Here is a 25,669-nt window from a genome sequence, read left to right as displayed (position 1 = left end):
CTGACCCGGAGACTAGACCGCTGACCCGGAGACTAGACCCAGACGTCTACCGACCCGGAGACTAGACCGCTGACCCGGAGACTAGACCCAGACGTCTACTGACCCGGAGACTAGACCGCTGACCCGGAGACTAGACCGCTGACCCGGAGACTAGACCGCTGACCCGGAGACTAGACCCAGACGTCTACTGACCCGGAGACTAGACCGCTGACCCGGAGACTAGACCCAGATGTCTACCGGCCCGGAGACTAGACCGCTGACCCGGAGACTAGACCGCTGACCCGGAGACTAGACCCAGATGTCTACCGACCCGGAGACTAGACCGCTGACCCGGAGACTAGACCCAGATGTCTACCGGCCCGGAGACTAGACCCAGACGTCTACCGACCCGGAGACTAGACCGCTGACCCGGAGACTAGACCCAGACGTCTACTGACCCGGAGACTAGACCGCTGACCCGGAGACTAGACCGCTGACCCGGAGACTAGACCCAGATGTCTACCGACCCGGAGACTAGACCGCTGACCCGGAGACTAGACCGCTGACCCGGAGACTAGACCCAGACGTCTACTGACCCGGAGACTAGACCGCTGACCCGGAGACTAGACCCAGACGTCTACCGGCCCGGATACTAAACCCAGACGTCTACCGTCCATTAGTTGTCAAAATGACTTTTGTCTTTCTCTCTCCTCTCTGTTAGGAAACCAAGCGTGGGGAGTCTCTGATCAGTCTCCATGAGAAGCAGATGAAGAAGAGGAAACTGGGTGAGGGAGCCAAGCCGCTGGAGAGACGAGCGTTCGACAGGGACCAGGACTTGCAAGTCAACAAGTTTGATGAAGCTCAGAAACAACGTCTGTTGAAGAAGTCCCAGGAGCTCAACACACGCTTCGGACACAGCAAGGAGAAAATGTTCCTCTGAGACAATCCACACAGAATAGCTCAGGATTGGGCATTTTTTGATCACCTGACCCTTGTCAATTATGACGGCAACGTTCCAGGTTGACTTTTATTGCAGTCCGATTGCTCAGGCGATCAGAACACATTGTACTGAAATATGATCTGAGCTGTACTGGTATAACTTGTATGTATTTTGATAAAAGTGTGAATATCAGTTTGATTAGTTAGGTTTTAGTAGTCACTCTTATCCAGAGCGACTTACAGTAGTGAGTGCATACATGTTCTGACTTATTATTTCTCCGTACTGGTTTCCCCGTGGGAATCGAACCCACAACCCTTGTGTTGAAAGTTCCAATGCTCTACCAACTGAGCCACACCTCCTTCGTTTTTTTTAGTTTTTAAAGGTCCGATGTGCAGCTGTGTTTTTTTATCTTAATAGCAAATCATTTCTGGGGAACAGTTAAGTACATTGCTGTGATTTTGTTTTCAATTAAAACGCTAAAAAAATATCAAAAATAGCAAAGAGTCATTTTTCAAGCAAGAATTTTGCTAGGACTGTCTGGGAGTGGTCTGAGTGGGGAGGGGAAAACGATCTGTTATTGGCAGAGAGGTTTGGAACTCTCTTTCTTATTGGTCTACTAACTGGTCAAAACTCCACCCCCCCCCACCAAAACAAGGCTGACATTTGACGAGGCCTTAACAAACAGCTCTCACACTTTAAAGGGCATTATCATATTTTGTCACAATTTCACAGTATAAATTCCATCCTCCATAATGTGGAACTATATAAAACACCGGAAATCACGTTTTTTTTGACAGGACTGGGCCTATTGTTTGAGGAGCATGGGCAATAACAAAACTTTTATCACAGCAACTGGTTTGTTCATTAATAACATTAACTGGAAGCTAATTATCCATCATTTATGTCATTCCTGGGAGTGTGTACTTACATTTTTAATTACCATATCATTTTTGTATGTTCTCTATAGTTATGTACTTCAAAACAGACCCAATTCAGCACATTTGGGCAGACTCGATACAACATTTTGAACAGTAATGCAATGGTTCATTGAATCAGTCTAAAACTTTGCACATACACTGCTTCCATCTAGTGGCCAATATCAAAATTGCGCCTAGACTCTTAAGTCATAATGGCTTTTCTCTTGCATTTCAAAGATGGAACAAAACCCCAAAAAATAGAAAAGGCATGTTTTTTTTTTTTTCTTCTTTTCTTTTGTATTATCTTTAACCAGATCTAATGTGTTATATTCTCCTACATTAATTTCACATTTCCACAAACTTCAAAGTGTTTCCTTTCAAATGGTACCAAGAATATGCATATCCTTGCTTCAGGTCCTGAGCTACAGGCAGTTTGGCTGATTTGGCTATGTCATTTTAGGTGAAAATTCGGGGAAAAGAGTCGGATTCCTAAGAGGTTTTGTCGCTGCACCCTTCCTCTAAAGGCTATGTAGGCTAGTGCTACCCGTTTTATATGCTGCTACCATGTTTTTAATTGTCAAGATTTTTCATGTAGCCAATGTTTTTTTTGTTGAGATACATGTTTTTTTTTTCATAGGTATGCAGGGGCACCGCCAGGGATTTTGGGCCCCGGGGAAAGATGTCACATTGGGCCCCACCACCACAGGCCACACCAACCCTGCGCAATTGCTGTAACCTCACACCTCCAGAACCCAATCGACCCATTCAAAGCTTTAAATAACTCTCGACCTGTAATCGCACACCTCCAGAACCCAATCGACCCGTTCAAAGCTTTAAATAACTCTCGACCTGTAATCGCACACCTCCAGAACCCAATCGACCCGTTCAAAGCTTTAAATAACTCTCGACCTGTAATCGCACACCTCCAGAACCCAATCGACCCATTCAAAGCTTTAAATAACTCTCGATCTGTAACCGTACACCTCCAGAACCCAATCGACCCATTCAAAGCTTTAAATAACTCTCGACCTGTAATCGCACACCTCCAGAACCCAATCGACCCATTCAAAGCTTTAAATAACTCTCGACCTGTAACCGCACACCTCCAGAACCCAATCGACCCATTCAAAGCTTTAAATAAATCTCGACCTGTAACCGTACACCTCCAGAACCCAATCGACCCATTCAAAGCTTTAAATAACTCTCGACCTGTAACCGTACACCTCCAGAACCCAATCGACCCATTCAAAGCTTTAAATAACTCTCGACCTGTAATCGCACACCTCCAGAACCCAATCGACCCATTCAAAGCTTTAAATAACTCTCGACCTGTAATCGCACACCTCCAGAACCCAATCGACCCATTCAAAGCTTTAAATAACTCTCGACCTGTAACCGCACACCTCCAGAACGCAATCGACCCATTCAAAGCTTTAAATAACTCTCGACCTGTAACCGCACACCTCCAGAACCCAATCGGCCCATTCAAAGCTTTAAATAACTCTCGACCTGTAACCGCACACCTCCAGAACCCAATCGACCCATTCAAAGCTTTAAATAACTCTCGACCTGTAACCGTACACCTCCAGAACCCAATCGACCCATTCAAAGCTTTAAATAACTCTACCTTTGTAAGCTTGCAACTCTCTTGTAGTCCCAATATTTACTGTAAGATGTTTACTGACAGTGAGCTGTGAAAATATAACACTGTGCAGACGTGCATGTAACATTCAGCATACAGTGGAATTCACTATTTGATGCAAGACTGATGCCCTCTATAAGAAATGTGCTAAAGATGGCCTTTAGCAGTCTAAATGTTTTACATTTTTACATTTTTTTTACATTTTAGTCATTTAGCAGACGCTCTTATCCAGAGCGACTTACAGTAGTGAACGCATACATTTCATAAATTTTTTTCTGTGCTGGCCCCCCGTGGGAATTGAACCCACAACCCTGGCGTTGCAAACACCATGCTCTACCAACTGAGCTACAGGGACGGCCCTAAATGTCATTTTAAATGGTAAAAATTCTTGAATGGAAAATTCTCTTAACATTAATGAATAACTTAAAATAAATATAACTTAAATATACATTATAACCTCTTCAATTAAAATAAATTATCATTATCATCTATAGAATAATATAACAAACAAAATGATAAAATCAGCAGCAGATTAAATCAAATGTATTTATAAAGCCCTTCTTACATCAGCTGATATCTCAAAATGCTGTACAGAAACCCAGCCTAAAACCCCCAAACAGCAAGCAATGCAGGTGTAGAAGCACGGTGGCTAGGAAAAACTCCCTAGAAAGGCCAAGAACCTAGGAAGAAACCTAGAGAGGAACCAGGCTATGAGGGGTGGCCAGTCCTCTTCTCGCTGTGCCGGGTGGAGATTAGAAACCTAGAGAGGAACCAGGCTATGAGGGGTGGCCAGTCCTCTTCTGGCTGTGCCGGGTGGAGATTAGAAACCTAGAGAGGAACCAGGCTATGAGGGGTGGCCAGTCCTCTTCTGGCTGTGCCGGGTGGAGATTAGAAACCTAGTGAGGAACCAGTCTATGAGGGGTGGCCAGTCCTCTTCTGGCTGTGCTGGATGGAGATTAGAAACCTAGAGAGGAACCAGGCTATGAGGGGTGGCCAGTCCTCTTCTGGCTGTGCTGGGTGGAGATTAGAAACCTAGTGAGGAACCAGGCTATGAGGGGTGGCCAGTCCTCTTCTGGCTGTGCTGGATGGAGATTAGAAACCTAGAGAGGAACCAGGCTATGAGGGGTGGCCCGTCCTCTTCTGGCTGTGCCGGGTGGAGATTATAACAGAACATGGCCTAGATGTTCAAATGTTCATAAATGACCAGCAGGGTCAAATAATAATAATCACAGTGGTTGTCGAGGGTGCAACAGGTCAGCACCTCAGGAGTAAATGTCAGTTGGCTTTTTATAGCTGAGCATTCAGAGTATCTCTACCGCTCCTGCTGTTTGAACGAAGTATACATACCAACTAGACAATAAGCAGCTGGAAAAGTGGAAATGGAAAATGGAAAACAAAATGGAAATGAAAAGGCCTGATGGTGGCGCTAGAGGAAAGGTCAAGAGGTCACCAAATCAATAGGTTTCTTCCACTTGGGGTCTTGATTGTAAACAACATATTTTATGGTCAATCCAGCCATTACTATGAGATACATCTTGTTCTCAGTCTGTTCTCAGTCTGTTCTCAGTCTGTTCTCAGTCTGTTCTCAGTCTGTTCTCAGTTCTTGTTCTCAGTTCTTGTTCTCAGTCTGTTCTCAGTCTGTTCTCAGTCTGTTCTCAGTCTGTTCTCAGTCTGTTCTCAGTTCTTGTTCTCAGTTCTTGTTCTCAGTCTGTTCTCAGTTCTTGTTCTCAGTTCTTGTTCTCAGTCTGTTCTCAGTCTGTTCTCAGTCTGTTCTCAGTTCTTGTTCTCAGTCTGTTCTCAGTCTTGTTCTCAGTCTTGTTCTCAGTCTGTTCTCAGTCTGTTCTCAGTTCTTGTTCTCAGTTCTTGTTCTCAGTCTGTTCTCAGTCTGTTCTCAGTCTGTTCTCAGTTCTTGTTCTCAGTTCTTGTTCTCAGTCTGTTCTCAGTCTGTTCTCAGTTCTTGTTCTCAGTTCTTGTTCTCAGTTCTTGTTCTCAGTCTGTTCTCAGTCTGTTCTCAGTCTTGTTCTCAGTTCTTGTTCTCAGTTCTTGTTCTCAGTCTTGTTCTCAGTTCTTGTTCTCAGTCTGTTCTCAGTCTGTTCTCAGTCTGTTCTCAGTTCTTGTTCTCAGTTCTTGTTCTCAGTCTGTTCTCAGTTCTTGTTCTCAGTTCTTGTTCTCAGTTCTTGTTCTCAGTCTGTTCTCAGTTCTTGTTCTCAGTCTTGTTCTCAGCCTGTGGGCATCATGTTGTGTAGTGATCCAATATCCATAGCCATGCCATTTAACAGTTATCACTGGCCCTTGCTCAGCTTTACTCACCAAGAGCCCAGCGCTGAGCCTTCTTGGTAGCAAAGTCACTGATTTAAGTCTTTGAAGTCCAGCTTTCTAGCTAACTGACTTTCAATGGACAGCATTGCAAGACTGCGAAGCCTGTCCTGGGACATAGTGGACCTCAAATAGTAAAAAAATAAATAATAATTATGTTTTATCTTACTGAAAGTTCTCTCAATACCAGCAACAGTTACAGGCAGTGTGCAAAATATACATAAAGCAATGCTCACTTCTCCCAAAATGCTTTGCAGCTGCATCTTACAAACTGCATTCAGGAGACCAAGAGGGGACAAGTGGCAGCATATCCAGTGTCCAGGAGACCAAGAGGGGACAAGTTAGGAGGGGAAAGTGGCAGCAGATACAGTGTTCAGGAGACCAAGAGGGGACAAGTTAGGAGGGGAAAGTGGCAGCAGATACAGTGTTCAGGAGACCAAGAGGGGACAAGTTAGGAGGGGAAAGTGGCAGCAGATACAGTGTCCAGGTGTATCTTACTTCATGTCGAAACTCAGGTGTAAGATCTCTAGAATACTTCATGATCAGCGGATGGCACACAGAAGGGACTTTATCCTCCACTAATCTGAAAAAACTTTCAGAACAGCAGAAAATTATTCTACAAATGTTTGCAGTGGTGTGGAACTTAGTGTCCAAGTCACTTATGATGTTGTCCATAGAAGTGAAAAACACTGTGTTCTGAAACACATTTGCTGCACTGTCCTGAGCTGTTTCCTCTTCAGATGTCTCATCATGTAACCTCTTCCTTTTTCCTCTGGCGGCTGTGTTCCCTACTAAATTGAGGTGCAATGTTCATTTGCGTAGCAATCAGTGTTGCCTCAGACAGGAGAGACGTCCATCCATCTCTAAGAGCCGGCATCTCTTCCTTTATTAAGGCTCTGATATTGGCTCCCTCTGACAGGAGAGACGTCCATCCATCTCTAAGAGCCTGCATCTCTTCCTTTATTAAGGCTCTGATATTGGCTCCCTCTGACAGGAGAGACGTCCATCCATCTCTAAGAGCCGGCATCTCTTCCTTTATTAAGGCTCTGATATTGGCTCCCTCTGACAGGAGAGACGTCCATCCATCTCTAAGAGCCGGCATCTCTTCCTTTATTAAGGCTATTGATATTGGCTCCCTCTGACAGGAGAGACGTCCATCCATCTCTAAGAGCCTGCATCTCTTCCTTTATTAAGGCTCTGATATTGGCTCCCTCTGACAGGAGAGACGTCCATCCATCTCTAAGAGCCTGCATCTCTTCCTTTATTAAGGCTCTGATATTGGCTCCCTCAGACAGGAGAGACTTCCATCCATCTCTAAGAGCCTGCATCTCTTCCTTTATTAAGGCTCTGATATTGGCTCCCTCAGACAGGAGAGACGTCCATCCATCTCTAAGAGCCGGCATCTCTTCCTTTATTAAGGCTCTGATATTGGCTCCCTCTGTGTCAAGTCAGATTTTTCCTGACTGGAGAATCACATTCCTGTCCTCAATGCATTGCAATACCTGCAATTATGTCACCTGACACAATTCAACACAATGCTGCTCACCACCTTCAGGGGTATGGGTGGACAGGGCTGGTTCAGGAGGATGGGTGGACAGGGCTGGTTCAGGGGTATGGGGAGACAGGGCTGGTTCAGGGGGATGGGGAGACAGGGCTGGTTCAGGAGGATGGGTGGACAGGGCTGGTTCAGGAGGATGGGTGGACAGGGCTGGTTCAGGAGGATGGGTGGACAGGGCTGGTTCAGGGGGATGGGGAGACAGGGCTGGTTCAGGGGGATGGGGAGACAGGGCTGGTTCAGGGGGGATGGGGAGACAGGGCTGGTTCAGGAGGATGGGTGGACAGGGCTGGTTCAGGGGATGGGTGGACAGGGCTGGTTCAGGAGGATGGGTGGACAGGGCTGGTTCAGGAGGATGGGTGGACAGGGCTGGTTCAGGAGGATGGGTGGACAGGGCTGGTTCAGGAGGATGGGTGGACAGGGGCTGGTTCAGGGGATGGGTGGACAGGGCTGGTTCAGGGGTATGGGTGGACAGGGCTGGTTCAGGAGGATGGGTGGACAGGGCTGGTTCAGGGGTATGGGTGGACAGGGCTGGTTCAGGAGGATGGGTGGACAGGGCTGGTTCAGGAGGATGGGGAGACAGGGCTGGTTCAGGGGGATGGGGAGACAGGGCTGGTTCAGGGGTATGGGTGGACAGGGCTGGTTCAGGGGGATGGGGAGACAGGGCTGGTTCAGGGGTATGGGGATGGGTGGACAGGGCTGGTTCAGGAGGATGGGTGGACAGGGCTGGTTCAGGAGGATGGGTGGACAGGGCTGGTTCAGGAGGATGGGTGGACAGGGCTGGTTCAGGAGGATGGGTGGACAGGGCTGGTTCAGGGGGATGGGGAGACAGGGCTGGTTCAGGGGGATGGGGAGACAGGGCTGGTTCAGGAGGATGGGTGGACAGGGCTGGTTCAGGGGTATGGGGATGGGTGGACAGGGCTGCTGAGCCTGAAGCTGCATTTGTTGGGCCTGGCACCAGGCAGGAAAACATTATTTAGTATGAATAGCTTGCTAAAAGTTTGCCTGCATTGATTAAATGTCGGCTAAAAGAGGAGCGAAATGTAAACACTGAATTTTCTGTGGAGATATTTAGTAACTAATGTTAGGGGAGTAAAAGTAAATGATTGACCACCGAACTTCGAGTTCTAGTATTTCCGGTTTCGCGAGTCCTGTCTGTCTCTCCTGTGCCTCCGTAGTTATGGTTTGTTCCTTTTTCCGGACGGTGTGTTGTTTAGTTAACGTTAGCTAGCCTACCTCATAACGCCAAACGAATTGTAATGGTAACGTGTAAGAGGTCATTTCAACAGTTTTAAACATGTCAGAGAAAGGCGAAGTGGACTTAACTGGTGCTAAACAGAACACGGGCGTGTGGCTGGTAAAGGTACGTTGGAAATGTTGGGTATAAACTAGCTAGCGGCTAACACTAGTAGCTAGCTAGCGGCTAACACGACTAGCTAGCGGCTAACACGTTAGCAAACTAGTGGCAGCGCGGATGGATGAGGACGAGACTAGCGATCTATTGAAGTAGACTACAGTAACTATCATTATCATCACACTGCACAAGTTAGCTAGCTAACTTTAACAACCAGTCTCTGTGCCCACAGGTGCCCAAATACCTGTCACAGCAATGGGCCAAAGCATCAGGAAGAGGAGAGGTGGGGAAGCTCCGGATCGGCAAGTATGTAGAATTGTCTCGTTCGTGTGTTAATGGTTTGTTTGGTAATCACCATCGTTGTTTACTTTCTCTGCTAGCTAAAGAGAAGTAGCAAGCTAAGGTGATTTAGCTAATCAGTTGTTGTCTTCTTATTTTGCGTTAGGAACCAAGGGAAAGCAGAGGTAATAATAGTGACTATGGTTACAGACACAGATGAATTACATTCCTATGGAATATTGATCCCCACTCAGCCAGCGGTGTCCTGGTCCTAAACTGATTTAAACTTAACACTTGTTGTGAACCAGGTGGCATTCACTCTGAACGAAGACCTGACCATGATTGACAGCCTCGGGGACAAGCCATCGGGGGTGCAGGCCCCCAGGGACCACCCGTTCACCATGCAGACTGTAGGAGGACAGACCCTGGCCGTGTTCACTGAGACCCAGTCAGGTAAGGAACAGTTACCTGGCCTCCAGCTGTAAACATGATGATGAAGAAGAAGAACAGTGTCTATTTTGGTGCACTCAGGAGCTGTGTGCTAAATGGCACCATACTACCTTAGTGTGTGTGCTAAATGGCACCATACTACCTTAGTGTGTGTGCTAAATGGCACCATACTACCTAAGTGTGTGTGCTAAATGGCACCATACTACCTTAGTGTGTGTGCTAAATGGCACCATACTACCTAAGTGTGTGTGCTAAATGGCACCATACTACCTAAGTGTGTGTGCTAAATGGCACCATACTACCTTAGTGTGTGTGCTAAATGGCACCATACTACCTTAGTGTGTGTGCTAAATGGCACCATACTACCTTAGTGTGTGTGCTAAATGGCACCATACTACCTAAGTGTGTGTGCTAAATGGCACCATACTACCTTAGTGTGTGTGGGGCGCCACACTACCTAAGTGTGTGTGCTAAATGGCACCATACTACCTTAGTGTGTGTGGGGCGCCACACTACCTAAGTGTGTGTGGGGCGCCACACTACCTAAGTGTGTGTGCTAAATGGCACCATACTACCTTAGTGTGTGTGCTAAATGGCACCATACTACCTTAGTGTGTGTGGGGCGCCACACTACCTAAGTGTGTGTGCTAAATGGCGCCATACTACCTAAGTGTGTGTGCTAAATGGCGCCATACTACCTAAGTGTGTGTGCTAAATGGCACCATACTACCTAAGTGTGTGTGCTAAATGGCACCATACTACCTAAGTGTGTGTGGGGCACCATACTACCTAAGTGTGTGTGCTAAATGGCACCATACTACCTAAGTGTGTGTGCTAAATGGCACCATACTACCTAAGTGTGTGTGCTAAATGGCACCATACTACCTAAGTGTGTGTGCTAAATGGCACCATACTACCTAAGTGTGTGTGCTAAATGGCACCATACTACCTAAGTGTGTGTGCTAAATGGCACCATACTACCTAAGTGTGTGTGCTAAATGGCACCATACTACCTAAGTGTGTGTGCTAAATGGCACCATACTACCTAAGTGTGTGTGCTAAATGGCACCATACTACCTAAGTGTGTGTGCTAAATGGCACCATACTACCTAAGTGTGTGTGGGGCGCCATACTACCTAAGTGTGTGTGCTAAATGGCGCCACACTACCTAAGTGTGTGTGGGGCGCCACCCTACCTAAGTGTGTGTGGGGCGCCACCCTACCTAAGTGTGTGTGGGGCGCCACCCTACCTAAGTGTGTGTGCTAAATGGCGCCACCCCTACCTACGTGTGTGTGGGGCGCCACCCTACCTAAGTGTGTGTGGGGCGCCACCCTACCTAAGTGTGTGTGGGGCGCCACACTACCTAAGTGTGTGTGGGGCGCCACCCTACCTAAGTGTGTGTGGGGCGCCACCCTACCTAAGTGTGTGTGGGGCGCCACCCTACCTAAGTGTGTGTGGGGCGCCACCCTACCCTAAGTGTGTGTGGGGCGCCACACTCACCTAAGTGTGTGTGGGGCGCCACACTACCTAAGTGTGTGTGGGGCGCCACACTACCTAAGTGTGTGGGGCGCCACACTACCTAAGTGTGTGTGGGGCGCCACACTACCTAAAGTGTGTGTGGGCGCCACACTACCTAAGTGTGTGTGGGGCGCCACACTACCTAAGTGTGTGTGGGGCGCCACACTACCTAAGTGTGTGTGCTAAATGGCCGCCACACCACCCAAGTGTGTGTGCTAAATGGCGCCACACTACCTAAGTGTGTGTGCTAAATGGCGCCACACCACCTAAGTGTGTGTGCTAAATGGCGCCACACTACCTAAGTGTGTGTGCTAAATGGCGCCACACTACCTAAGTGTGTGTGGGCGCCACCCCACCAAGTGTGTGTGGGGCGCCACCCTACCTAAGTGTGTGTGGGGCGCCACCCTACCTAAGTGTGTGTGGGGCGCCACCCTACCTAAGTGTGTGTGGGCGCCACCCTCACTAAGTGTGTGTGGGGCGCCACCCTACCTGAGTGTGTGTGGGCGCCACCCCACCTAAGTGTGTGTGGGGCGCCACCCCTACCTAAGTGTGTGTGGGCGCCACCTCACCTAAGTGTGTGTGGGCGCCACCCTACCTAAGTGTGTGTGGGCGCCACCCTACCTAAGTGTGTGTGGGGCGCCACCCCTACCTAAGTGTGTGTGGGCGCCACCCTGCCTAAGTGTGTGTGGGCGCCACCCTCACCAAGTGTGTGTGCTAAATGGCGCCACCCTACCTACGTGTGTGTGGGGCGCCACCCTACCTAAGTGTGTGTGGGCGCCACCCTACCTAAGTGTGTGTGGGGCGCCACACTACCTAAGTGTGTGTGGGGCGCCACCCTACCTAAGTGTGTGTGGGGCGCCACCCTACCTAAGTGTGTGTGGGGCGCCACCCTACCTAAGTGTGTGTGGGGCGCCACCCTACCTAAGTGTGTGTGGGGCGCCACACTACCTAAGTGTGTGTGGGGCGCCACACTACCTAAGTGTGTGTGGGGCGCCACACTACCTAAGTGTGTGTGGGGCGCCACACTACCTAAGTGTGTGTGGGGCGCCACACTACCTAAGTGTGTGTGGGGCGCCACACTACCTAAGTGTGTGTGGGGCGCCACACTACCTAAGTGTGTGTGGGGCGCCACACTACCTAAGTGTGTGTGCTAAATGGCGCCACACTACCTAAGTGTGTGTGCTAAATGGCGCCACACTACCTAAGTGTGTGTGCTAAATGGCGCCACACTACCTAAGTGTGTGTGCTAAATGGCGCCACACTACCTAAGTGTGTGTGCTAAATGGCGCCACACTACCTAAGTGTGTGTGGGGCGCCACCCTACCTAAGTGTGTGTGGGGCGCCACCCTACCGAGTGTGTGTGGGCGCCACCCTACCTAAGTGTGTGTGGGCGCCACCCTACCTAAGTGTGTGTGGGGCGCCACCCTACCTAGGGTGTGTGGGCGCCACCCTGCCTAAGTGTGTGTGGGGCGCCACCCTACCTAAGTGTGTGTGGGGCGCCACCCTACCTAAGTGTGTGTGGGCGCCACCCCTACCTAAGTGTGTGTGGGGCGCCACCCTCACCTAAGTGTGTGTGGGCGCCACCCTACCTAAGTGTGTGTGGGGCGCCACCCTACCTAAGTGTGTGTGGGGCGCCACCTCACCTAAGTGTGTGTGGGGCGCCACCCTACCTGAGTGTGTGTGGGCGCCACCCTACCTAAGTGTGTGTGGGGCGCCACCTACCTAAGTGTGTGTGGGGCGCCACCCCCACCTAAGTGTGTGATGGGGCGCCACCCTACCTAAGTGTGTGTGGGCGCCACCCCTACCTAAGTGTGTGTGGGGCGCCACCCTACCTAAGTGTGTGTGGGCGCCACCCTACCTAAGTGTGTGTGGGGCGCCACCCTACCTAAGTGTGTGATGGGGCGCCACCCTACCTAAGTGTGTGTGGGGCGCCACCCTACCTAAGTGTGTGTGGGGCGCCACCCTACCTAAGTGTGTGTGGGGCGCCACCCTACCTAAGTGTGTGGGAGTAAGGTGCTGTTTGAGTAACCATGACACCTGAAGGTCATGTTGTTTGAGTCATAACCTGGATTTGAATGTGTAGTCAGATAATATTCACTGTGAAAATGCCTTGTGTTGTCACGACTGCAAATGAGCCTGGTTTGTGATCATGGCTGATCTTTCACCCATTAGAGTCATCTAAGGGTAAGTAGTTCTGTGTGTCTGTGTGTATCCCCTCCGCCTCAGGGTAAGTAGTACTGTGTGTATCCCTACGCCTCTCTCTCCTTCTCCATCTCTCTCTCTGCCCCTTCCCGTCTCTTTCCATCTCTCTCTCTCTCTGCTCCTTCCCGTCTCTCTCCATCTCTCTCTCTCTGCCCCTTCCCGTCTCTCTCCATCTCTCTGTCTTTGTTGTGGGCTGCATGTTTAATTTCTGTTGCCACAGCAGAACAGATGAAGGTCCTCTGCTTGTCTCAGTAACTCCGCTGGCTGTCTCTCAGATCGGATCAGAACCACTGTGAATCAATCAGCTCAGTAGTTGAGATATATGATCTGCTGCTGAATGATATTTGGAGCTTGTTAAATAACATAAACAAACCAATCAATAGGATGGTATTGATCTGGTGTGGAGTGCTTGGTTTGACGTGCATGATCTTGATGCCTCTTCTAATGTGCACGTCCTGCCTTCCGTCCGTCCGTCCTTCCTCTCTCCTCTCCCTCGAGGGTGTGTGTGTCAGTGTGAAGCTCATGGTTTATCCTTGTATGTGGGTTGGAGACGGTGTATATAAAGTTCTGTTTGAGATACTTCCTGGTTTGAGTGTTGAAGTCTAGCCACCGTCAGATGTGTTGTTCTGCAACGTGTTGAAGACCGCCGTCGTTGCCGAGCAGTTCATCTCCGCGGTTACTGCCTCTTCGCCAGAAAGCGGCTAGTCTAAACCCTGGTGTTGTTTCTTACTGGCCCACCCTCTCCTTCCCTCCCTCCCTTCCCTCCCTCCCTTCCCTCCCTCCCTTCCCTCCCTGTAGGCCAGTCAGAAGAGAGATCTGATGGCAGCAGCTCAGTTTCAGGGACAGGCCCAGGTGAGTCCCCTCAGTCTCTTCCCCACTGAGATGTGTTGAGGCTGGGCAGGAGGCTGGAGGCTAGGCCTCTGGTGGAGGTTGGTGAGAGGTGTTGAGGCTGGAGGCTAGGCCTCTGGTGGAGGTTGGTGAGAGGTGTTGAGGCTGGAGGTTAGGCCTCTGTCTGGTGGAGGTTGGTGAGAGGTGTTGAGGCTGGAGGTTAGGCCTCTGTCTGGTAGAGGTTGGTGAGAGGGGTTGAGGCTGGAGGTTAGGCCTCTGTCTGGTGGAGGTTGGTGAGAGGTGTTGAGGCTGGAGGTTAGGCCTCTGTCTGGTGGAGGTTGGTGAGAGGTGTTGAGGCTGGAGGTTAGGCCTCTGGTGGAGGTTGGTGAGAGGTGTTGAGGCTGGAGGTTAGGCCTCTGTCTGGTGGAGGTTGGTGAGAGGTGTTGAGGCTGGAGGTTAGGCCTCTGTCTGGTGGAGGTTGGTGAGAGGTGTTGAGGCTGGAGGTTAGGTCTCAGTCTGGTGGAGGTGTTGAGGCTGGAGGTTAGGCCTCTGTCTGGTGGAGGTTGGTGAGAGGTGTTGAGGCTGGAGGTTAGGCCTCTGTCTGGTGGAGGTTGGTGAGAGGTGTTGAGGCTGGAGGTTAGGCCTCTGTCTGGTGGAGGTTGGTGAGAGGTGTTGAGGCTGGAGGTTAGGCCTCTGGTGGAGGTTGGTGAGAGGTGTTGAGGCTGGAGGTTAGGCCTCTGTCTGGTGGAGGTTGGTGAGAGGTGTTGAGGCTGGAGGTTAGGCCTCTGTCTGGTGGAGGTTGGTGAGAGGTGTTGAGGCTGGAGGTTAGGCCTCTGTCTGGTGGAGGTTGGTGAGAGGTGTTGAGGCTGGAGGTTAGGCCTCTGTCTGGTGGAGAATGTTGATCAGTTGGGCTCTCTTCTCCTGTTAGACGACCCTAGTGATCAGTTAGTCTCTCTTCTTCTGGCGTTAGACGACCCTAGTGATCAGTTAGTCTCTCTTCTCCTGTTAGACGACCCTAGTGATCAGTTAGTCTCTCTTCTCCTGTTAGACGACCCTAGTGATCAGTTAGTCTCTCTTCTTCTGTCGTTAGACGACCCTAGTGATCAGTTAGTCTCTCTTCTCCTGTTAGACGACCCTAGTGATCAGTTAGTCTCTCTTCTCCTGTTAGACGACCCTAGTGATCAGTTAGTCTCTCTTCTTCTGTCGTTAGACGACCCTAGTGATCAGTTAGTCTCTCTTCTCCTGTTAGACGACCCTAGTGATCAGTTGGCCTCTCTTCTTCTGGGGTTAGACGACCCTAGTGATCAGTTAGTCTTTCTTCTCCTGTTAGACGACCCTAGTGATCAGTTAGTCTCTCTTCTTCTGTCGTTAGACGACCCTAGTGATCAGTTAGTCTCTCTTCTTCTGTCGTTAGACGACCCTAGTGATCAGTTAGTCTCTTCTCCTGTTAGACGACCCTAGTGATCAGTTAGTCTCTCTTCTCCTGTTAGACGACCCTAGTGATCAGTTAGTCTCTCTTCTCCTGTTAGACGACCCTAGTGATCAGTTGGACGACCCTAGTGATCAGTTAGTCTCTCTTCTCCTGTTAGACGACCCTAGTGATCAGTTAGTCTCTCTTCTCCTGTTAGACGACCCTAGTGATCAGTTAGTCTCTCTTCTTCTCCTGTTAGACGACCCTAGTGATCAGTTAGTCTCTCTTCTCCTGTTAGACGACCCTAGTGATCAGTTGGACGACCCTAGTGATCAGTTGGTCTCTCTTCTCCTGACTGTGTGGTCGTTGTACTGCCACTGTGGATGTCTCTCACTGAGGAATATCACATTGAAACAGATGAAATGTTGCCCAGTGAGAGAGAGAGAGAGAGAGAGTGGTGAAGTCACTGGTTCTCCTTCCTACAGAGAGAATCTCCCTGGAGGGCCTGGTGGTGCAGAGAGCTGAGTGTAGACCTGCTGTCAGCGAAAGCTACATGAAACTCAAGAGGTTCGTACCTACACACACACTCTCTCTCTCTCTCTCTCTCTCTCTCTCTCTCTCTCTCTGTCCGGCTGACGCTCACTGCTTTCTCCTGTCCCCAGACTGCAGATAGAAGAGTTATCCAAGCCATTGAGATTGTCTCAGCAACTAGAAAAGGCTGTTACCACCAACTACAAACCAGTGGCCAATCATTCCTACAACGTAAGGAGTCCTGGCTGCTGCACGAGCTGTCGTTACTCTGTTAAGGACGTGTTCACTGTCTGTTCACATTTTAGGCCCCTTAACAACAACAAAATCAGCCAGACATTTCCTCCCTCCCTCCCTCCCTCCCTCGAGCTGGACTAATACAGTGTGTGTGTGTGTGTGTGTGTGTGTGTGTGTGTGTGTGTGTGTGTGTGTGTGTGTGTGTGTGTGTGTGTGTGTGTGTGTGTGTGTGTGTGTCCAGCTGGAGTATGACAGGAAGAAGAAGGACGAAGGTAAAAGAGCGAGGGCCGATAAGCAGCAGGTGTTGGACATGTTGTTCTCGGCTTTTGAGAAACACCAATATTACAACATCAAGGACCTGGTGGACATCACCAAACAACCTGTGGTGAGGAAGGGGGAGAGGGGCACTGTGGTGAGGAAGGGGGAGAGGGGCACTGTGGAGGGGGAGAGAGAGGGGCGCTGTGGAGGGGGAGAGAGGGGGGGCGCTGTGGAGGGGGAGAGAGAGGGGCGCTGTGGAGGGGAGAGAGGGGGCGCTGTGGAGGGGGAGAGAGGGGGCGCTGTGGAGGGGGAGAGAGAGGGGCGCTGTGGAGGGGGAGAGAGGGGGCGCTGTGGAGGGGGAGAGAGAGGGGCGCTGTGGAGGGGGAGAGAGGGGGCGCTGTGGAGGGGAGAGAGAGGGCGCTGTGGAGGGGAGAGAGAGGGGCGCTGTGGAGGGGGAGAGAGAGGGCGCTGTGGAGGGGGGGAGAGGGGCGCTGTGGAGGGGGGAGAGGGGCGCTGTGGAGGGGGGAGAGGGGCGCTGTGGGGGGAGAGGGGCGCTGTGGAGGGGGAGAGGGGCGCTGTGGAGGGGGGCGCTGTGGGGGAGAGAGGGGGCGCTGTGGAGGGGGAGAGAGGGGCGCTGTGCCACAGTACTTCAATGTAATAGAAACACAAAGGCCTGTTAAGTACTGTATAATAGAGGTCGACCGATTATGATTTTTCCATGCCGATGCCGATTAATCGGCAGATTTTTTTTTTTTACATATTTTTTATTTATTTGTAATAATGACAATTACAACGATACTGAATGAACTTATTTTAACTTAATATAATACATCAATAAAATCAATTTAGCCTCAAATAAATAATGAAACATGTTCAATTTGGTTTAAATAATGCAAAAACAAAGTGTTGGAGAAGAAAGTAAAAGTGCAATATGTGCCATGTAAGAAAGCTAACGTTTAAGTTCCTTGATCAGAACATGAGAACATATGAAAGCTGGTGGTTCCTTTTAACATGAGTCTTCAATATTCCCAGGTAAGAAGTTTTAGGTTGTAGTTATTATAGGAATTATAGGACTATTTCTCTCTACAATTTTTATTTCATATACCTTTGACTATTGGATGTTCTTATAGGCACTTTAGTATTGCCAGTGTAACAGTATAGCTTCCGTCCCTCTCCTCGCTCCTACCTGGGCTCGAACCAGGAACACATCGACAACAGCCACCCTCAAAGCAGCGTTACCCATGCAGAGCAAGGGGGAGCAACTACTCCAAGTCTCAGAGCGAGTGACGTTTGAAACACTATTAGCGCGCACCCGCTAACTAGCTAGCCATTTCACATCGGTTACACCAGCCTAATCTTGGGAGTTAATAGGCTTGAAGTCATAAACAGCGCAATGCATTGCGAAGGGCTGCTGGCAAAACACACGAAAGTGCTATTTTGAATGAATGCTTACGAGCCTGCTGGTGCCTACCACCGCTCAGTCAGACTGCTCTATCAAATCATAGACTTAATTATAATATAATAAACACACAGAAACACGAGCCTTAGGTCATTAATATGGTCGAATCCGGAAACTATCATCTCGAAAACAAAACGTTATTCCTGTTACATTGCACAACCTTCAGTGGTATGTCATAATTACGTAAAATTCTGGCAAATTAGTTCGCAACGCAGCCAGGCGGCCCAAACTGTTGCATATACCCTGACTCTGCGTGCAATTTCACCTGGTTAATATTGCCTGCTAACCGGGATTTCTTTGAGTTAAATATGCAGGTTTAAAAAATATATACTTCTGTGTATTGATTTTAAGAAAGGCATTGATGTTTATGGTTGGAGCAACGTGTACCTAAGCGATTATATGCAACGCAGGACAGGCTAGATAAACTAGTAATATCGTCAACCATGTGTAGTTAACTGGTGATTATGATTGATTGATTGTTTTTTATAAGATAAGTTTAATACTAGCTAACAACTTACCTTGGCTTCTTGCTGCCTTCGCATAACAGGTAGTCAGCCTGCCATGCAGGCTCCTCGTGGAGTTTAATGTAAAGCAGGTGGTTAGAGCGTTGGACTAGTTATCCGTAAGGTTGCAAGATTGAATCTCCGAGCTGACAAGGTAAAAATCTGTCGTTCTGCCCCTGAACAAGGCAGTTAACCCACCGTTCCTAGGCTGTCATTGAAAATAAGAATGTGTTCTTAACCGACTTGCCAAGTTAAATAAAGGTGTAAAAAAAAAAAAAATCGGCCAAATCGGCATCCAAAAATACCGATTTCCGATTGTTATGAAAACTTGAAATCAGCCCTAATTAATCGGCCATTCCGATTAATCGGTCGACCTCTACTGTAAAATGCTCATTGTACTACCTTAAGTAAAATAGTGATTATCAGGGCCGTTCTGCCGCTATCGGCACGACCAGACGTTGAAGTTAGGTTCTGAATGAATAGTGAAAAGATATTTTCCGTAGGTTTTAAAATAAAGATTTTCCAGGACGTTGAAAATTGCCTCTTTTCCAGATGTTGAAATCGGGCTCATTTTTTGGTTCTGAATGAAAGTTGAAAATAAGTAATTTTATAGACGTCAATGTTTGGGCCAAATCAAGGCTGGTTCAGACCGGGAACAAAGTTCAGATTTGGACCGGACCAAAAACCAATGTCCGTGGATGTGGAAATGAAGGCCGGTCCGAAACTGACGCCAAAATAAGATGTTGAAAAGGCGTCAGCATCGGTCCGTGCTTACTGAGGTGTTACCAAAAAACAACATCCGGACAGGACCAAACAAAAGACGTGCTTACTGGGGTGTAGTCGACCCTGTCGCCCCCTCAGTGGAATTGTATGAATGTCCATCCATGTGGCGGACACACTGTTAGTAAAACAGGACGTTGCGTTGTATTTATTAGTCCTGATTCCTGTGACTAATCAATTTTGTATATTTGCAGACGTATTTAATAAATTTTTCGCTATAAATCAGCTTGTCAAAAAAATAATTGAAAGATACAAACTTGAAGCCACTGATCATGACAATGGGGTGAAACTCCTGGACAACAGCTGTGATTGTCCATTTTACCTTGACCCCTACTGTTTTCAGGATATGTTGTAAACACGACAGCTCTTTTCAACAAACAAAAAATGTGTTGCCATTTTAGGTAACAGGCTATTTTTCAGAGAAACATGCGGGATTTAAAAAAAAAAAAAAGTGTCTTGTCTCGTTACATTGTCGTCCATTTTGTCTCCAGCCTGTAGACAACAGAAAAGGCCACCTCCTCTTTCTACCATAGCTTCATCTGCTACATGATTTATGTTGGATAATTTTTTGGGGGAGGAGTCTCTTCAACAGCACCCTGGAGTGGTGCGCTGGGAATGGACAAGATCAAATATTTTACACCTTTGCCTTTGACAAAATGGACGGCACATTTAGCGCTCGTCTCAAAAGCCCATATGAGAGAGAGTCATTGTTTTGTGGCAGAATTAGGTGAGGTTTTATGTGTTGTTGTTAGAGCTGCGTCGTGGTTAGTTTAGTAGAGACGGCTGCCTAGTGAACGGGTCGTCTGCGGGTCTTGGTTAGTTTAGTAGAGACGGCTGCCTAGTGAACGAGTCGTCTGCCTAGTGAACGGGTCGTCTGCGGGTCTTGGTTAGTTTAGTAGAGACGGCTGCCTAGTGAACGGGTCGTCTGCCTAGTGAACGGGTCGTCTGCGGGTCTTGGTTAGTTTAGTAGCGACGGCTGCCTAGTGAACGGGTCGTCTGCCTAGTGAACGGGTCGTCTGCGGGTCTTGGTTAGTTTAGTAGAGACGGCTGCCTAGTGAACGGGTCGTCTGCCTAGTGAACGGGTCGCTCTGCGGGTCTTGGTTAGTTTAGTAGAGACGGCTGCCTAGTGAACGGGTCGTCTGCCTAGTGAACGGGTCGTCTGCGGGTCTTGGTTAGTTTAGTAGAGACGGCTGCCTAGTGAACGGGTCGTCTGCGGGTCTTGGTTAGTTTAGTAGAGACGGCTGCCTAGTGAACGGGTCGTCTGCCTAGTGAACGGGTGCGTCTGCGGGTCTTGGTTAGTTTAGTAGAGACGGCTGCCTAGTGAACGGGTCGTCTGCGGGTCTTGGTTAGTTTAGTAGAGACGGCTGCCTAGTGAACGAGTCGTCTGCCTAGTGAACGGGTCGTCTGCGGGTCTTGGTTAGTTTAGTAGAGACGGCTGCCTAGTGAACGGGTCGTCTGCGGGTCTTGGTTAGTTTAGTAGCGACGGCTGCCTAGTGAACGGGTCGTCTGCCTAGTGAACGGGTCGTCTGCGGGTCTTGGTTAGTTTAGTAGAGACGGCTGCCTAGTGAACGGGTCGTCTGCCTAGTGAACGGGTCGGTCTGCGGGTCTTGGTTAGTTTAGTAGAGACGGCTGCCTAGTGAACGGGTCGGTCTGCGGGTCTTGGTTAGTTTAGTAGAGACGGCTGCCTAGTGAACGGGTCGTCTGCCTAGTGAACGGGTCGTCTGCGGGTCTTGGTTAGTTTAGTAGAGACGGCTGCCTAGTGAACGGGTTGTCTGCCTAGTGAACGGGTCGTCTGCGGGTCTTGGTTAGTTTAGTAGTCGTCTGCCTAGTGAACGGGTCGTCTGCGGGTCTTGGTTAGTTTAGTAGAGACGGCTGCCTAGTGTGTTTCAGTCTGCGGTGGATTTTTGTCTGGTCAAGTTAGCGATGTAATACTTTCTACATAAGAGATGCAACAGGGAATTTTAGACCAGACTGGAAACTCAACGCTCTTTCTATCTCCCTATTCCTGTCTGATAGCAGTCTATATTATAATACAACACGTCGTAACTCTCGCTTGTCTCCCCCCCCTTCATTCAGAGTTACCTGAAAGAGATTCTGCGTGACATCGGCATCTACAACGTGAAGGGAACCCACAAGAACACCTGGGAGCTCAAGCCAGAGTACAGACATTACCAGGGAGGAGAGGAGGAGAAGGAGACCGACGACTAGCCTGGTCTGGGGGCTCCACCACTAGCCTGGTCTGGGGGCTCCACCACCAGGAGAAGGAGAACGACGACTAGCCTGGTCTGGGGGCTCCACCACTAGCCTGGTCTGGGGGCTCCACCACCAGGAGAAGGAGAACGACGACTAGCCTGGTCTGGGGGCTCCACCACTAGCCTGGTCTGGGGGCTCCACCACCAGGAGAAGGACGACTAGCCTGGTCTGGGGGCTCCACGACTAGCCTGGTCTGGGGGCTCCACCACCAGGAGAAGGACGACTAGCCTGGTCTGGGGGCTCCACCACCAGGAGAAGGACGACTAGCCTGGTCTGGGGCTCCACGACTAGCCTGGTCTGGGGGCTCCACGACTAGCCTGGTCTGGGGGCTCCACGACTAGCCTGGTCTGGGGCTCCACGACTAGCCTGACCTGGGGCTCCACCACCAGGAGAAGGACGACTAGCCTGGTCTGGGGGGCTCCACGACTAGCCTGGTCTGGGGGCTCCACGACTAGCCTGGTCTGGGGCTCCACCACTAGGAGGAGACTGACGACTAGCCTGGTCTGGGGCCCCACCACCAGGAGAAGGGACGACTAGCCTGGTCTGGGGCCCCACCACTAGGAGGAGACTGACAACTAGCCTGGTCTGGGGCCCCACCACCAGGAGGAGAAGGACGACTAGCCTGGTCTGGGGCCCCACCACTAGGAGGAGACTGACGACTAGCCTGGTCTGGGGCCCCACCACCAGGAGGACGACTAGCCTGGTCTGGGGCCCCACCACCAGAAGGACGACTAGCCTGGTCTGGGGGCTCCACCACTAGGAGGAGAAGGACGACTAGCCTGGTCTGGGGCCCCACCACCAGAAGGACGACTAGCCTGGTCTGGGGGCTCCACCACTTGGAGGAGAAGGACGACTAGCCTGGTCTGGGGCCCCACCACCAGGAGGACGACTAGCCTGGTCTGGGGGCTCCACCACTAGGAGGAGAAGGACGACTAGCCTGGTCTGGGGCCCCACCACCAGGAGGGACGACTAGCCTGGTCTGGGGGCTCCACCACTAGGAGGAGGAGGACGACTAGCCTGGTCTGGGGCCCCACCACTAGGGAGGAGAAGGGACGACTAGCCTGGTCTGGGGGCCCCACCACCAGGAGGACGACTAGCCTGGTCTGGGGCTCCACCACTAGGAGGAGGAGGACGACTAGCCTGGTCTGGGGGCCCCACCACCAGGAGGAGAAGGACGACTAGCCTGGTCTGGGGCCCCACCACCAGGAGGACGACTAGCCTGGTCTGGGGGCTCCACCACTAGGAGGAGGAGGACGACTAGCCTGGTCTGGGGCCTCCCTAGAGAGCTCACCAGTAGATGGGAGTGTCGTTTTGTTTTTAATGATGCAGAGAAGTAAAGTTGTCAAGCTTCTGATGTGTTTAGTTGGCCAGTTAGGACCAAATCACTGGCCTTATACTACATGTCGATGAAGTCCCAAGTGGCACCCTGTTCCCTATATAGTGCACTACTTTCAAACCAGGACCCCTTGTCAAATTTAGTGCACAGGGTGCCACTTGGGGACACATTTGAAGGATTCCTAGTGTTCTGAGCAGTGAGGTGCTTTAGGTTCATCTCACCTGGGCCACTATGAGCTGGTTTATTCCTGTGTTTGTTATCTGACCGTTTTACATTCAATCAGGGATCCTTCAGAAGTGTTTTCTGCGTACAGATACACGGCAACCAAGGGTCAATACGTACAAGTTGTTTTTAATGGACTGTTGGAATAAAAAAAATTAAATTATTTCGTAAAAAAATGTACCTGTCTGCTTTTCTTTAAGATAAGAAACAATACTGTGCTGCCGTATTCATTGGCCAAGGCTTTCGACTCTGTCAATCACCACATCCTCATCGGCAGACTCGACAGCCTTGGTTTCTCAAATGACTGCCTCGCCTGGTTCACCAACTACTTCTCTGATAGAGTTCAGTGTGTCAAATCGGAGGGCCTGTTGTCCGGACCTCTGGCAGTCTCTATGGGGGTGCCACAGGGTTCAATTCTCGGGCCAACTCTTTTCTCTGTATACATCAATGATGTCGCTCTTGCTGCTGGGGAGTCTCTGATCCACCTCTATGCAGACAACACCATTCTGTATACTTCTGGCCCTTCTTTGGACACTTAACCCTCCAGACGAGCTTCAATACCATATAACTCTCCTTCCGTGGCCTCCAACTGCTCTTAAATACAAGTAAAACTAAATGCATGCTCTTCAACCGATACCTGCCCGCCCGTCCAGCATCACTACTCTGGACGGTTCTGACTTAGAATATGTGGACAACTACAAATACCTGGGTGTCTGGTTAGACTGTAAACTCTCCTTCCAGACTCACATCAAACATCTCCAATCCAAAATTAAATCTAGAATCGGCTTCCTATTTCGCAACAAAGCATCCTTCACTCATGCTGCCAAACATACCCTCGTAAAACTGACTATCCTACCGATCCTCGACTTCGGCGATGTCATTTACAAAATAGCCTCCAACACTCTACTTAATAAACTGGATGCAGTCTATCACAGTGCCATCCGTTTTGTCACCAAAGCCCCATATACTACCCACCACTGCAACCTGTACGCTCACGTTGGCTGGCCTTCGCTTCATACTCGTCGCCAAACCCACTGGCTCCAGGTCATCTACAAGACCCTGCTAGGTAAAGTCCCCCCTTATCTCCACTCACTGGTCACCATAGCAGCACCCACCTGTAGCACGTGCTCCAGCAGGTATATCTCTCTGGTCACCCCCAAAGCCTATTCCTCCTTTGGCTGCCTCTCCTTCCAGTTCTCTGCTGACAATGACTGGAACGAACTACAAAAATCTCTGAAACTGGAAACACTTATCTCCCTCACTAGCTTTAAGCACCAGCTCCCAGATCACTGCACCTGTACATAGCCCATCTATAATTTAGGCCAAACAACTACCTCTTCCCCTGCTGTATTTATTTAGCTCCTTTGCACCCCATTATTTCTACTTTGCACTTTCTTCCACTACAAATCTACCATTCCAGTGTTTAATTGCTATATTGTATTTACTTCGCCACCATGGCCTATTTATTGCCTTTACCTCCCTTATCTCACCTCATTTGCTCACATTGTATATAGACTTATTTTTCTACTGTATTATTGACTGTATGTTTGTTTTACTCCATGTGTAACTCTGTGTTGTTGTATGTTGTCGAACTGCTTTGCTTTATCTTGGCCAGGTCGCAATTGTAAATGAGAACTTGTTCTCAACTAGCCTACCTGGTTAAATAAAGGACTTGTTCTCAACTAGCCTACCTGGTTAAATAAAGGACTTGTTCTCAACTAGCCTACCTGGTTAAATAAAGGACTTGTTCTCAACTAGCCTACCTGGTTAAATAAATAAAAAGTGTCATCAGAGTAGGAGCTCTGACCTAGGAACAGATCCCACCCGTCCATCTAAAACTGAGACGATAAATACAGCCCCCTGGATGGGATTCCTTCTTCTACGCGTCAGATGTTCTACAACGATAGATGCATGTCTGGATGAACGGCCGTGTTTGAGAGCATCAAAACTGATGTATCATGGGTAAATTGTGACCGACTGATGTACAAATAACATCGAGCAGTTATGTGCAAGGTGATCAGTCAGTTGACTCAACTTTAAAAAAGGAAAAAAAAAAGTTGGCCGCCATGTTGAACGAACCCAACACAGTATGGACCCAACAGATCCATCAGAACAGGGTTTCCTGACCCTCTACTCAGGGACCAGAACCCAACGTTCATCTACACAGTATGGACCCAACAGATCCATCAGAACAGGGTTTCCTGACCCTCTACTCAGGGACCAGAACCCAACGTTCATCTACACAGTATGGACCCAACAGATCCATCAGAACAGGGTTTCCTGACCCTCTACTCAGGGACCAGAACCCAACGTTCATCTACAGTATGGACCCAACAGATCCATCAGAACAGGGTTTCCTGACCCTCTACTCAGGGACCAGAACCCAGAGACACGGGAGATACGATCAGAGGGTTTTGACAGGGATCAGAACACGGGAGGTACTGTACAGAGTAAGGACCCAACAGTAAGAACAGGGTTTCCTGAGGTACTGTACTCAGAGGAATCCAGAACACGCTTCATCTACAGAGTATGGACCCAACAGATCCATCAGAGGAGGGTTTCCTGACCTCTACTCAGGGAAGGCAGACAGAACACGAGGTTCATCAGAGTATCAGACAGAACACGGGGAGTACGTATCAGAGTGAAGGGACAGAGACACGGAAGGTTCTGTATCAGAGTTGGACAGCAGACAGAGACACGGG

At 49.6% G+C, this 25,669-nt stretch overlaps 2 protein-coding genes across 6 annotated transcripts in view; both read left to right on the top strand.

Moving 5' to 3' along the window:
• LOC106575004 (GPALPP motifs-containing protein 1) overlaps positions 1 to 1,406 on the top strand; it is a 13,177-nt gene extending 11,771 nt beyond the window's left edge. For both annotated transcript variants that reach the window (XM_014151130.2, XM_045698429.1), the window contains exon 7: positions 701 to 1,406. In XM_014151130.2, coding sequence (XP_014006605.1) covers positions 701 to 919 — 219 coding nt within the window. In that variant the 3' untranslated portion in view covers positions 920 to 1,406. The remainder of the gene's footprint in view (positions 1 to 700) is intronic.
• A 7,097-nt stretch (positions 1,407 to 8,503) lies between these two features.
• LOC106575000 (general transcription factor IIF subunit 2) lies at positions 8,504 to 21,694 on the top strand. Of its 4 annotated transcripts, XM_045698426.1 has the most exons (11): positions 8,504 to 8,712; positions 8,936 to 9,009; positions 9,149 to 9,167; positions 9,291 to 9,435; positions 13,123 to 13,134; positions 13,951 to 14,004; positions 15,877 to 15,958; positions 16,054 to 16,153; positions 16,398 to 16,541; positions 21,233 to 21,368; positions 21,440 to 21,694. In XM_045698426.1, exons 1-10 carry the CDS (start codon positions 8,647 to 8,649, stop codon positions 21,362 to 21,364), a joined length of 828 nt encoding a protein of 275 aa, XP_045554382.1. In that variant the 5' UTR covers positions 8,504 to 8,646; the 3' UTR covers positions 21,365 to 21,368; positions 21,440 to 21,694. The 4 variants fall into 4 exon arrangements, with proteins under 4 accessions (XP_045554382.1, XP_045554381.1, XP_045554383.1 ...); XM_045698425.1 differs by having other exon boundaries at positions 21,233 to 21,694; XM_045698427.1 differs by lacking the exon at positions 13,951 to 14,004 and having other exon boundaries at positions 21,233 to 21,694.
• Positions 21,695 to 25,669: the final 3,975 nt, after the last annotated feature.

This window comes from Salmo salar, chromosome ssa16 (assembly GCF_905237065.1).
Source record: "Salmo salar chromosome ssa16, Ssal_v3.1, whole genome shotgun sequence".
Classification (NCBI taxonomy): Eukaryota; Metazoa; Chordata; class Actinopteri; order Salmoniformes; family Salmonidae; genus Salmo; species Salmo salar.
Note: the sequence above shows the minus strand (reverse complement) of the source record. Positions and strands in the feature narration are given on the sequence as shown.